The sequence below is a fragment of the Catharus ustulatus genome, chromosome 1 (genome assembly GCF_009819885.2).
Source record: "Catharus ustulatus isolate bCatUst1 chromosome 1, bCatUst1.pri.v2, whole genome shotgun sequence".
NCBI lineage: Eukaryota > Metazoa > Chordata > Aves > Passeriformes > Turdidae > Catharus > Catharus ustulatus.
Genome location: NC_046221.1, coordinates 134,230,670 through 134,245,262, shown reverse-complemented (window position 1 = coordinate 134,245,262; position 14,593 = coordinate 134,230,670). Strand labels below are relative to the sequence as shown.

Genomic DNA, 14,593 nt, shown 5'->3' with positions numbered 1-14,593 from the left:
AATCTTTCCTTAATATTTTAGGCTTTGTCAAGTTATATTGTACAGAATCAGAGAAGAAATTTTAAAAAGCTATGAACAGATTTTTAAAAATTATTTAAGTTTTAAAAAAACTTTTTAGGGAGTATTTATGATTCTCAAAAATATAGTCACCTTCTCTTTTGCTAGAAAAATAATCCAGTACTTTAAAGAAGGAGCAACAATGTGGATCAGTTAAGCTACCAGTTTTATAATAATAGAATATAAATGTTTATATGTCCATTTTAGATAGAGAATCATTGAATATGAGGCCCTCCTCATCAGAATTCTGTGCATCCTATTCATAATCTGAACTCCAGCAGCCATTTATTTCTCAATTGCCCAGATTATTCTATGTGCAAAATATTTTTGCAAGTAAAATTGGAAAATGTTCTGTAAAAATAAAAGCTTTGCCTTGAATTATAACCATGACTTAGAACTTGTAATGATTTAAAATAAAATAATAATTTAAAAGCTATTCTGATTTTTTTTTTTTCTTAAGGGAGGAAAAAGTCAAATTCAATCAATAATCAATATGTAATAATTTAATTGGTGCAGGAAAATTAGCTGTAGATATTCAATAGCTTCATCCCAAACCCACTATAAATAATTTAATCTTTTTCTTTACTCCAGTGGACAATGGGTCAAGCCCCAGATAATTGCCATTGTCCTTTTACAAGTTAGATATATCCTAGATTTCATTTCTGAAAGAAGATGAAAGATTTGAACTGCTCAAACTTTATACTATTCAGATAAATAAATGAATACAAACTTGGAGCTTCAGTGTGCAATGAAAAGTCTTATCTGGCTTGTTAGCAATAGACTTTGCAATTTCAATAGTCTGAATGGTCTACATTGTGTAGAATATGGAGAGAGAATTCTTTCTTGGATATTTGAAATCCACACTAAAAAGTAAGAAAATACTGGATTAAGTAAAAACTTTGGAAATACTGTTGCTTCATAGTAGCAAAAAGATTTTTGAGTGTATTACTACAAAGTAATATTTAGAACACATTCCATGTTTATGTTGCATTTTGTTGATTTTAGACTATCTAGTAGTATATTATGACATCAGATTTCTTAAAATAGCTTTCCTATAAAAGCATTTATCTGTCAAGTATTTTGCTAGTCTTGGGTTTTTGTCTTGGAAATCTCATCTCATTCATTCTTTTAATGAATGTTGAGGAAAATGTTATCCATGAATATTAAGAGGCAAGGTAATTATAAATTCTTTCAATCATGGAAGCAGTAGGTTGAAAATCAAACCCACAGAAAATCAAAAGTAGTAGTTCAGGTTTAGGTTCCATCAAGGTGAGCAAGAGCTGTATGAACCAAGATAATCGTCTTAGTCTATAGCTACAAAGAGTCAGCAAACTGAAACTGAAAGAAGTTGAAGCTAAAAAATCTCACATCAGCAAGAGATCAGTGAAACAACTTCATAGAAACCAATTTCTAGAAAAATGATGGCCCAAAGTGGAATATGTTTTTGGCCAGAGGTAATTTATTGCTTTCAAAAAAAGTTACAGTGTGATTAAAAACCAACCAACCAACCAACCAAAAAAAAACCCCAAAAAACAAACAAACAAAAAAAACCATAGCAAAACAAAAACCCCCACCAAAACAACAAACAAACCCCAAAAGTCTTGGTTCAGTTTAGGTTTGATTTACATCAATGAAAATAAAAAGGTTGTGTCAACAGCTTACTCGAATCTAATGTATGTTTCAATTCATTTTACTTGAACAGTTTAATATCAAGCACAGATCTGTACCTAGCTGACTTCAAACAGATTATTGACTGCATCTTTTTACCTACTCAGTTGAAATTCCTGCTCTTTCATCTATTTAGATTTCAGATTACTGGTTTTACACAGTAAAGTGAGGTATATCCTGACAATCTCACAAGGCTCCTGAAGCTGATGCAGCCAAAAATATGTCAGTGAAACATGGATAATTTTTATTTTAAGATATTTTAGGAAAGGAGTGGGAAGGGAAGGAAAACCCAAAGCTTTTCTGAAATCAACAGGACTCAGGATTCTAGGATAACACTCTCAAAACAGGACTCTTCAAGGCAACTGTAGAAATAGTAAATCAACATTAAAAGTGCAGATCAGTGAAAAAATCTAAGTGTTCTTGTGGAAGACATGTCTTTTAAAGTTATAGTGCTTGAAGCAGCTATCAAGTATGAAAATCATGTAAAACCAGATATAATAACCACAAAAAAGCATAATCAATTAATATGTGGCTGTGGTTGTCTAAAAATAACAGCTCTCAAAACTTATAAAAAGTATTGCTCAGTTTATTAGTTTGTAAAAAAATAGCATGAAAATAAATGTTTCATCATATAGATTGTCTTTTGTTTAGTAATTACAGTAATCAACCTCTTTATAAAGTTGCACTGCCAGTCTAGTCAAGGCCAGCTTTGGATCTTTCATTTGAACTTTTTTGCTGTGAAATGATCACTAGACATTGAGACTAGGAAAGCAATAAGTAATTTCACGATTATTACCTGCACCATTTTGACTAAAATTTTGCTCCCACCCCAGAAATGCGCTTACACGCAGGAGCGGCTAATATGTGAAAAATTTTCTGAAATTTCCAACCCCGGAAGTGCCAGCCAGGGTGCCTAGCCGAGCACCTGCCAGTAAAACCCGGCATTTCGCGATTGTTACAAATTGGTTACTGTGTTGCGCGGCAGGTGCAGGCGCGCTCTGTGCTGGCAGCACGGGGGAGGGGAGAGGGAGGCGGGGGCTTCCTGCTGCCATCCCCGTGGCCCGAGGGGGAAGCAGGGGGGCTCCTGTCCCCTCCTGCCACCGCCGCCACAGGAGTGAGGGGGATCCTTCCCCTCCTCCCGCCGCCGGTGAGGGTGCCGGCGGGTTCCGTCCCTGCCTACCCTGTCGGCAGCCCCGTGCCCGCACGACCCGAGCCGAGCCAGTAAAACCCGCCATCCCGCGATTCTGTTACTATTTGGCAACTTTGTTGCACACGGGTCCTCGCTGCAAACGACAGAGCGGCTTATAATCAGGTGCAGCTTATGTATGGACAAAGAACGAAATGTTGCTGACACCCGGAGATGCGGCTTATAGTCAGTGCGGCTTGTAATCGTGAAATTACTGTACTTAGAAAAAAAAATTGATTTTTATTGTGAAGGCCTTTGTCTTGCTATGCTTTCACCTTGCAATAAGAGTGGTTCTGACTTGTCATATCCTATACTTATTTCTATTTGAGCTCCATTATCTGGACATGTTGAGGGTATGATACCCAATTCCTCTAGTGTTTTAACTGTCTGTGAGAGTTACACTATGTCAGGTGATTGCTGGATTTAAGATGTAGATCTAAATGTAACAGGAAAGGGCTCATATGAGACTTGATTTGCTATTGTAATCATAGGTATAAACTGACGACTTTTAAAAGACGAGTCCTAGTATCTCTGGTAATTGATAGACTGTCTTTATGGATTGATTTTACTGTACTTGCCCCTTGGACTTTTTATGATAAACAACATGAAAGAAATGTAACATAACTTGGGTTTCAGATATCTGCACTGGTGAGTTATTTTAAGCAAAGTTTCCAGCAAGGCAATATCAATGTTTGTGTTGCACAATGTTGGTATTTGTTCATTTAGGATTGAACCCAGATTTTGTTTGACAAATTAAAAATGGACAGTTGTTTTCTGTAAATACTCTTGTGTAGAAATAACTGCTGATTTATGCAATTTCTCTTTCAAGCTACATTTTTCAATATAATCTTACCCACTCTAGCATGTTGGTTTGGAAGCCAGAAATCTCTCTGGTTTAATACAGAAAGTATACTTTGAAAAAATATGACTTTACAATGAATCTGGAGATGTAGGATGCTATTACAAAAGTAAGTCAATAGCTGAATCCCATGGAAAATGTCAGCTATCAAAGGTAGTCTGCTCTAATGTGAAAGTAGCCCAATGGCTCATTTTCTCATTTGTAATCTGATAAAACTTAATTCAATGTGCTGAAAAGCAAGAAAATGTAAAACATTATGTTTTAATGTTTCAGTCAAACCCTTTTAGACCAATTAATTACTCATTTTATTATCAATACAAAATTCCAATCCATTTTTATCCATTTCCTCATTTCACATATGATAGCAGAAGACCCTTCTCCTGTTTACTTAAAACCAAAGTGGGACTTTAACCAATTACTAAGATTCCTAAATACAAAACAAAAAAAAAAACAAACAAAAAAACCAATAAAAAACCAACCAAAACAAAACAAGCTGTGCATTTCAGATGAATTTTTTCTATATCAATATTCAAGTTTTTCTAGACATGCTCTGTTTTCGATGAGAGCCTGTTGATTCATTTCCCATATTCCTTATATGTGGCAAATAGCAGAGGCTCTAATCCTTCAAAGAGCTCTGCTTGAGGCAATGCTTGTGCCTTAGGGAGCACACAGCAGGACTGACTAAGGGCACATCTGCCAGATTTGTCAGGGATATTTTTAGCATAGCAACAGTGAAGTTTTTGGTAGTGGCAGTATAAATGTGCCCCTGTGATGTGTTTTTTTGATTTTGTGTCACAGGACAGGTTCCAAAATGTTGTACTTTCTCAGGGGGCACAGACAGTAGTTTATGAACTTGCTAATTAAAACGTCTCAAAAAACCCAATTCTCAAATATGGGAGCTTTCAGAGAGGGGTTCTGCAAGGGCTGATTGTTGGTCCAGTGTGTCCAATATTTTTTTAACCACAGAAAAAGCAATGCAACACTGATCATAAAATTACTGATGAGCAAATAATTATGAAAGGGCATCATAGAAAGCACATTAAAGCACATGACATTTACATTATGTAGAGTAATGTCATGCCTACAGATCAGAGGACATTTTCTCTCTGACAGCAAGATCAGTACTGCAGTACTTTATAGTTCTGACAGAGCCAGTTTTAAAAGAAAATTTTAAAATTGGGTTAAATAAAAAATCACAGAAAATATTTGATAGACTGGAGAAAATGTCTTGTAACCAGAGATTTAAAGAGTTCAAAATTTTTATTTCTTAGAAACAACTAGAAGGTAATGACTTTGAAGTGTGTAAATGTCTTTTAAATGTCTTTGTATAGGGGGAAAATTTTTGAAGCTCATGTATGTGAGAGAGAAAGGCGGAACAAGAACAAATAATACAAGCCAGGCAAATAATAGAATAGGCACAAGTATAAATTGATTGGTTAAATCACCTTTGGAACAAAAGATCAAGGAAAACAGTGGATTCTTTACAATGTATTATTTTATAACCTGTGTTGATATCTCTTTGGAACATACATACCAGCTAAAAAATTATGCTTTGGTTAGACAGGTCTATTGCAATACAATCTTTTTGAGTGGAAGTCCAAATAGGTAACTTTACATTTTCTACATGAAGCTATGAAAAAAATGTATGTATGAAGTAAAATCTATAAAAATACACGAAATATTTGTTTCCATTTATATAAACAGAAATACCATATAATCAAGCACATTTAATATACCAAACAAATCAATCATTCAAGGTTTATTCATGAAAGTATATTTGTTCTCCTTTAATGTGCCATGCTGTGTAAACTGACAAAAATATTACATGTACTCTATGCAATTTCTGAAATTTGTGCTGGATATTCAGTCATGCACATGTCAAATGAACAAAGAGAATCTGATTGCAGTAGTTTCAGGGCAGACACAAACCTAATAGAGTTTTTGCTGCCCATATGAATTGAGTGGAAATGATGCAGAAAATTGGATAGGCCTAAAATTCCTTATTGACATTCTTTTCTTGAATTGAATAATGAAAATAAAGATTTTTTTAAAAGATGTTTTCACTATAATTCATTAACTATGAGAATAAACTTCAATTCTGATTTTTTTTTCCTTTTTCACATGTATGTCACTTGAAGAAGTACTGAGGACTGAAATTGCTGTTTAAATACATATTCCTGAGTTAACACATAATTTCCTTCTATAAAATGATTTCTCTCATGGATTCAACAGTTTTATGCAAGATTTACAGATGTAATCAGATCATAAAAGGACATCTTAGCCTGTACTGAAGTCAAAAGGCTTTGTTTCTGATCAGGAATTTATGCAGTTGCAAATGCAACAAGGCTTTGTGAATACTGGTTGGTGGTCACAGTATGAAGTTTGCTTTTGTTAATGAACTCACTAATAAGTAAAAATTTCATTTAACTAAAAACATTTTTCTTTTGATCAGAAAGAACATGGCATTTTTTAGCTGTGATGGATTATAATTGTGGTCCAGGAGGTAAACAGTCAGTGGTTGATTAATCTGGTTATCCCACTGTTAAGAATTTTTCATTTTAATATATTTTTAATCTTCTAAATATAAGACTTTTTTGTACTGCTGGGAGTAAGCTCGCTAACATAATAAGTTCTAGCTTAAAGGGCTATACAGATTGACACCATTATTCTGCACCAGCTTGTTTAAAAATACTCTTCTTAAAGTATATAATGCCAGACTAGCATGTTTTATTAAAAGCACAGAGCTTATAATAATTAGGGGAAAATGGTTATTAGCAGTGTCACCACTGTGTTAAATTTAATCTATGTAATGTTTCTCTCCTTTTTTCAGCATAAAGAACGTCACTCCAAAAGTAGGTGATGCTGAAACTCGTAAAGCCATTCGCCGTGCCTTTGATGTGTGGCAGAATGTAACTCCTCTGACATTTGAAGAAGTTCCTTATATTGAATTAGAAAATGGCAAGAGAGACGTGGATATTACTATCATTTTTGCATCAGGTTTTCATGGAGACAGTTCTCCCTTTGATGGGGAGGGAGGATTTTTAGCTCATGCATATTTTCCTGGCCCAGGAATTGGGGGAGACACTCATTTTGACTCAGATGAGCCATGGACTTTGGGAAATCCCAATCATGATGGTAAGAGAAGATTTAATTTTAAACAAAATAGAAAAGTGGCGTGAATTTTCAGCTAACAGAACTACTTCCATGTTTCTGTGTTCCTATATTCAGTTGATTGGTCTTTTGAATCCAAGGCAGAGAAGTATCTGAATGTAATACAGTATGAAAACATGTTTTGTTTGAAAAACACTGAATTCTTATTAGGAAACTTCATTATCATTCGAATGTTGTACTGGTGAATATATACCTAATCTACTTTAGTTTTGCATGTTTTAACATGTCAAAATTATTTAGGTTCAGGGAAAATGTGGAATATTCTTTAGCAGTGATATAAGAGAGGTTAAGAACTGCTCCAGCTATCTGCCAGTTCTGTGGATACCAATGTACATAAAACCTAGTCTTCAGTTTGTATTTATGATGATGTAGTGGCAGCATTTAAAGGCAAGTCTTAAAGATGCCATTCTAAGAGCAGACTTGGTGTTTCTCAAAAACTTTTGAATGTCTTTTGGAATTGCTGATTTTAAAATGTCCAATTTACTTCAATACTACATTCCTCATAGTCAAGTAAATGACTTCATAGCAGTTGACACACCTAAAATTTACCAAATAAAGACTAAATATACCCTTAAAAGTTATTCTTCACAACTAAAATCTATCCACTGCCAAGCTCTGGGGTGATGTGACTAAATTACTGCCATTATCTGGGAATGCTAATTTAAAGCTAAGTCTAACTTTGCATCTCTGCAAAACAGTATCAAAGAAGAGATCTTCTGCAGTCATATTCTGTGTTTGATGCTGTCACAGGTTTTGTTTCCAAACAGCTTCAGGTGTCCTGGTAGATCTCTTTAAGTCAGTTACATGAAGTTTGAGACAGCTCTTCAGCAAAAAATGATACACAAAAGAGGATGCGCAGGTGCACAAATAGGATGTTTCTGGCATACAAAAGATGATAAAGATGACAAGAAGTGCAGAACTGTTGTATTTCAATGTTACACTGAATTTGTGAATGATGAGAGGCTTTATCTAATTCCTTTTCTTTCCCCTTCTCACCTGAGATCTTCCAAGTAAAATTCATAGCTTTTTATGTAGCAGTATTTGTAGCCTAGAGTCTGCAACAAAACCTTAATGTAACATTTTAGGAGTATAAATATTGTGTTGTGACTATTCCATTGGTACAGTACTTCTGCTGGACCAGTCAGTTGTAGCGAGAGCTGTGTGTGGTACTGTGAAAGCTCTCAGTTGTGCAATGGGTTCAAGACACTTCTTTCTTGTGACACAGGCCCTAGATTCTTAATTTAGCAAAAACTGTGGTATGGCACATCTCATATTTGCCCTCTTTAGCTCAAAGAAACGCTGATGGGAGTCCTCCGTTTGTGCAGTTCAGGTGCACAGTCAGTCACAGCTGAGGGTAAATAAAGGTGATTCTATGTGTCTGGTGTTTTATGTTGGAGATCAGCACTGACATAATGTTCAGTGGTTTTGGAGCTGTTGTTTCAAGCGCTCAGGAAAATCTACAGGCTTGTGTACATTGAAGTCTGGATGTCAGTTTAATGGGGATAACTCTTTCGGAGCAGTTTCACACCTTGTATGAAAGTGAACAAACTTCTGGCTGTCTCATTCTTCTTTAACTTAAACAATTTTCATAGTGCAAAATGATACTCATGTCTTTATATGGCTTTTGAGGTTGAGTTTTGTGGAACAGTTTTCAAAAGTTTTTGCTTGTATTAATGAATTTTAATATATTTAGATGAAAAAAAACCCAAGGGAAAGTAAATTGATGCTATCACTAAAACTGTGTTTTTATGTATCTTAGAACTTTGAACTTTTATAACAAAAAGCTTTGCTATATGTATCACAAAGGTTTAAGAGTTATCATTGGAAATTTTTTCTGCAAATTTGATAACTTATGCACTTGGGTGTGCTCATATATATATCTTTTGGGGGGACACATATTCCTGATAAAATGGAATATTCACAGTAAAAAAAAAAGGAAGATTTTTTTAAAATGCATGATAATTAGAAAAAAATATCTTACCAGCACAAGTCCTCTGAAGAATTTTGGCAACTGCTAGTTTCGTTGTTGAAATGGTGAGACCCATATGTCATAGTTGTTATCCAGAGAAAACTCCCCTTCATCGTAACCTTAGAAAGAGCAATATAGGTGCATTTCATCAGAAACAGCAGGGCACCTGTTTGTCTAATTAGTGATTTTTACCTATCGGGTATGCCAGGCTTTCATCATTGCCTTACTGGTTAGCTTGTGTTTAGGAATTCTGGAGGATCATGCCGGTTAGGGGGCTTTTTTGGTTTTGTTTGGGTTGGGGGTTCGTTTGGTTTTATTTTTGTTGTTGTTGTGTTTGCTTTGGGGTTTTTTGTTTGTTTGCTTGTTTTTGGAGTTGTTTTGTTTGGTTGTTTTGGGTTTTGTTTTTGTGCGTGGGAAAAATTTCCAGGGGGAAGAAGAAGACAAACATGCAATTTGGGATTGACAGGAAAGAAAGACTTACAGCTCTCTTAGGCTTCCTATCATTTTGAGCTGATTTTCAGAACACTGAAAAGCAGGTTGGAAAATATATATGTGACCTTAGGTATGAGTCATTTTTCCCAGGTGAGTGTCAGTTTTAAGATCCATTGTTCCAATAGTCTAGTAGTCATCTTCTTGTAATATTATTTGAAATCTGGTAGAATGGGAAAAATATTTGATGATTTATTTTTATTTTTAAACTCTCACCCCAAGGGGCTGATTGTGTCTCATTCCTATTCCAGTATCCCAGAGAGATTCAAAAACTCAGAACAACTTGTTTACTTAGCAGCAAGAATGCAAAAATAAAGTCCTTTTGAAAAGTCCTAGCCTCATTCTTCACCTTGTACTGTACTAATGGAAACTGTTTATATGCCATCTACTTCAGAAAAGAGAGGCAACTTAATGAAATGCTCTCATAGACTGTTGTCCTTTTTAAAGTAATTTTCATTCCAAATAAGAAATCATATACAGAATCAGTATTCTGAGTATGGTTGATTACTACAGCAATTTATTCTGACTACTTAATTACAGTGTCTTCATACTTCAGGTTTTCAGTTGATTTGGTGGGTTTTTTCATATCATGTTTTGTTAATTTTCTTGTGTTTTCCTTTGTTTTAATAATACTCTAGACTTCAAGGACAGTTACAATACAAATACATCATCTGCACAGTGCATTGCTGCGTTCCTTTGTTCTCACTCCAATGGTATGTTGTCTTGTCAGTCATGTGCTGTGAAGAGATCTGTGCTTTGACTCCTCCCTCATCCTGAAGAATGAATGAATGAATGAACGAGGCTTTTGTAGGAGTAAAGACTAATAGACCCGTCACTCAGGAAAAAAACCTCCTGTCATACAATTTTACACTTGCAGGCTTTCTACAAGGGTATATTTCTTTGCCTTCATAATACCCTGTAAGCAGAGTACAGCTGGTACCTCAACGCCAGCTGAGCTGTGGAGGTCTTTTCTCGGAATTTCCATCCACGGTGCTGCAGGTGATCCCAGAAATATTGCCAGAAAGAAGGACAATAGACTTAGTATCACAGGGGAACAGTGGAAACAAGGACAGGATTTCTTTTGCCAGGGAATGAGGGGCATACTGGAGGACAAAATATGATGTACATTTTTTTATTCTTTTTTCCTCTTTTTTTTTTTTTTTATGAGAAAAGGGAATGCTCTTCTGTCAGTACTTTATACAAAGTGTGTGTATTGGACTGTAGTTCTCTTTCCGTCAATTCTCATCTTCTAGTTTCCCTTTTAGCACAGCTGCTTTTCAAGTTCCCGTGGGAGTAGGCTGTTTCACTTACAGTAGACTCCATTTCCTTTATGATCTGCCTATCTAGACTTCAGGTGAGATAAGAGCCTTAGCTTTTTGAATTATTTGGAACAGGATGGTTTCTTCATGCACCTTGCAAAGTATCTTGTGCTCCTAGGCAGTCTCAATTAAAGCTCAGGTTATTCTGCTAGCACTTGGCAAATACAGTAGAAGAAGAAACAACACTATTCAGGAACAGCAAATCAAAATGGATAGGATTTTACAGGAATATGTTTCACAATGCATACATTTAAAGATGTAAAAAGGTAAAGGAATAAACAGGAGGTCCAAATCATGCTGCATAAGTAGATATCTGAAAAATCAGCACTTATTAAGAAAAAATTAAATCCTTATTTTCTTTTGAACTTAAGAACTTAATAGAATAAACAAAAAAAAAGTGAAAAAAGAAAGAGGAAGAAATCTTTATATATCAGTCTTGAGTCTAGGGAGAGATTTCCTTGTTCCCATGACTCCAGTCCATTTAGGTGATATGTATCCCCTCATTGTTTTTAAATTAAAAATTTATGGACAATGAATGATGTATCTAAATCCAGAAAAGGACAATGACTTCTTCCTAGGAGTGGCAGTACTTTAGAGGTACTGTACTATCAAAACCCGCAACAAAAACCATTTTCAAAGTATTTTCTTCAATGGTAATATTTAAAATGACTGATGAATTTCAGAGTCACTGCCAGGGAACATCTGGGATAGATACTGTCTCTGTAAATTTTCTAGTAGCTTGAAGAAAAATCCTGTCTTATGTCCTGTGTTTCGGTACCAAAACTGAAAGGAGCATCTTACTAGCCTTTATTGCACTGGTTTATCAAAATTGATTTCACATTTGTCTGTCTACATGTACTTAAGTTAGTTTAAACCTTTTTTAAAGCAGTTGTTTTTTTTCTGGGAAGTTACTGAATGCATCTAAACCTATTTAAGGGAGTGTTAAACCAGTTTAAATTGAGAGTGCACTACTTATAACTAGATTAATTTAAGATCGACCTACTTGCACAAGTGCAGCTTTTTTAAAAATTGCAAGATTTAGAAGTGCTTGGGGAAAACAAGGATTTCTTGGGAGCTTAGTTTTCAAGCACATTAGGCATGATATGTAATGTACCACTTACTAGATAAAATGTGACCACAGAACTGTGTCTTCCAGCAGCAGAAAATATTTGGCAAAAACTAAGTGCAGATAAACACAGTAGATCAGTAGTGGTGATTTGATACTGTTATCTTCATATCAGCAAGATAAATAGAAGTCTAAACTAAAATACATTCTTTTTAACCTCTGTAGCAATTTTACAAAGGTAGATACTCTACCATACTGAAATCTGCAGAAAATAGTTCCTCTATCAAAGAGCATGTGATAAATTATAACAAGTGGAACTCCCTTACAAAAGTAATAGATTGTTTTAGTATATAGTGACATGTAAGGAGAATATTACTGCCAAGTACTTACATACATGTGGGATATTTGTAACTTGTGTACACATAAAGCTCCATCTTTGGGAAAACAAAAATTCAAGAATTCAGTTTTGTTTATTTTTTTTGTTAACTCTCCAGCATTCAAAAAACTATTCAAGTTTGCAGGCAGTAACAAGAAAACAAGCAAAGAAACCTGTCACTTTGTACCATGCTGTTTGCAGGTTGCCAAGTAAAAGCTTCTTGGACCTGATGCAAATACAGTGCCTTGTGTAATGTACTTGTGCTCAAGTTAGTGTGTAGATTCTGCTGTGGGCACTGTGCTGGCAGCCAAGAAAAATTTATGAAAATCCTGATCTCTGAACTGCATAGATCAACTTGTAGTAAATTTCTTTTGGCTGCCAGTGTGGTTGACACAGTGCAGGAGATATATGCTGTTGGAAATGTGAACCGGCGGAGTTGTGAAAACCATCTCCTAAGGGAGCTCTGTGTCTTGAACAGTGCTCATGCTGTGGCTTGTTATAAAGGAAGCCAAGCATTTCAGATCAAAGGAAGCTCTGTATTACAATGTTAACATGGCTTTAATTTCATAAAGCATAGTGTTCTTAATTGATTATGTATGTTTTTAATAAGCAATTATCAACATCAGATTGATCTGTAACCAAGCAGTGTGACCTTCCAGTTGCCATATGCATATTTTCTAGTTCTGCACTATGATAACTATGTAAAAGATTAATATGTTATTTGAATTTTTATTTTATGGTACTTGTGTATTTGCTTTGTAAACAGAGAATTGCAAAAGGGGGTTCAGATCAAAGGTTATCCTACAAAATATCCTATCTCCAGTTAATAGCTAGTAACAGATACCTAAAGAAGAGAATAAGAGCAGAGTAAACATATGGCAGTAAAACCCCAGCATATTCCCTCTTAGCTTCCAGTAATCTGTGGCTCATTGATTTTCTGAGGCACAGGCCATATTTTTGTGTTTAGTAGCCTGTGCGGGATTTCCTTTCATTAATCGGTGTAATCTCTTTTTGAACTCACATAAGCATTTGGTATCCACAACATCCTGTGACAATATGTCCTATAGTTTAAGCAGATGTGAAATACTACTTCTTTCTGATTTTTTTTAAGACAGATGGATGCTCATCTTGGAAGGGAGTAATTTTCTAATAATTTTATCTATTCCGTTAATATTTTATGGGCCTCTGTCATATCTTGCTTACAGGATAAAGAGGCTGAGACTGTTGAATTGCAGCCTTGTTTATATATAATTATAAGGTTAAGGAAGTACAACTTCCATTTTAAATTGAAACTATTTGAGTGCAAAATGAGGGAATTAGCAATATTGTAAAAGATAACAAAACCCAACTATTGCATTTATAATATTACACAATGATGAAGATGCCAGGATAATATTTCAAAGAGCTTTGCAAGTTGCAGGCATACCGAATAACGATTGATTCTTTTAATTTCATCATTTTCCCTGAAATCCAATTTAATTCAGGAATCAATTAACACAAGTAATACTTTCTGTCTCTAAACCACAAAGTTTTCAGCATTTAAAAAGAAACCAGTCTTTCCCTTATCAGTAAATGCATTTTGTGCTGATAGAACATCCTCTGTCCTCAAACTTTCCAAACCTTTCTGGATTATACTTGTCCCATATCCAGTCACTCCATGATTGTACCTAAAATCTTAACTCTCAGATATCCAGCGTCTGATGAATAAAATGCACCCTTGAAAATATTCTTATGGTATGCAAAGCTGCACTGGAGAATAGAAAGATCCCTTTCAGCTATTGAAGAGATGGGAAATGATTAAAAAAATCATAAATGGCCCTGGCTGCTGGTGAGGACTCAACCATTGGACATAGAACTATGCAGATAGAGAAGGATCTGTCTGCTGGACCCCATCTACTGGCTGGAAGCCAGTAGATGGAAAATGTTAATTGTTGGCAAAGTACTGACCTCATTTTTATAATTTTTGGGGACGATTTTGCTTTCATGGAGCACCCTTTTGGCTTTGAGGAAAGCACTTCACTTGCATGTTATTAAAAGAGAAGTCAGCAGTCTGGTGGATGAATCCAGTCCCATGTTCTAGATGTATGTTTGACTAGATGATTTTAGTACATCCCAGGGGCTCTCAGTGTGTAATATCTTACTCTCAGCTTCCTTCTTGGCCTAGCATTTCTATACGCCCTATTATGCTGAAAGAGAGGCTCAAGAATATGTTAAGAGAATTGACTTTTGTGATATTCTTAATTAAAGCAGTGGGATTGTAGACTTAGATGCACATCTTTCATCATGCTTTTCATGTCTATAGAAGCAAGGTGATATTTAAAGTGTAGCTTAATTGCCAGAGACAGTCCTGATGCAGGTTGCAAACCAGAAAGGCAACACAGCTCGAGCCACCAAATTGCATATTGCTTCCATCGTGGTGTGGGTAAACACAGA

At 35.3% G+C, this 14,593-nt stretch overlaps 1 protein-coding gene across 3 annotated transcripts in view; it reads left to right on the top strand.

The window, feature by feature from the left end:
* Positions 1 to 14,593, top strand: part of MMP16 (matrix metallopeptidase 16) — a 181,116-nt gene that overhangs the window by 98,446 nt on the left and 68,077 nt on the right. For all 3 annotated transcript variants that reach the window (XM_033065315.1, XM_033065324.1, XM_033065329.1), the window contains one exon: positions 6,601 to 6,905. In XM_033065315.1, the coding sequence (XP_032921206.1) occupies positions 6,601 to 6,905 (305 nt within the window). The remainder of the gene's footprint in view (positions 1 to 6,600; positions 6,906 to 14,593) is intronic.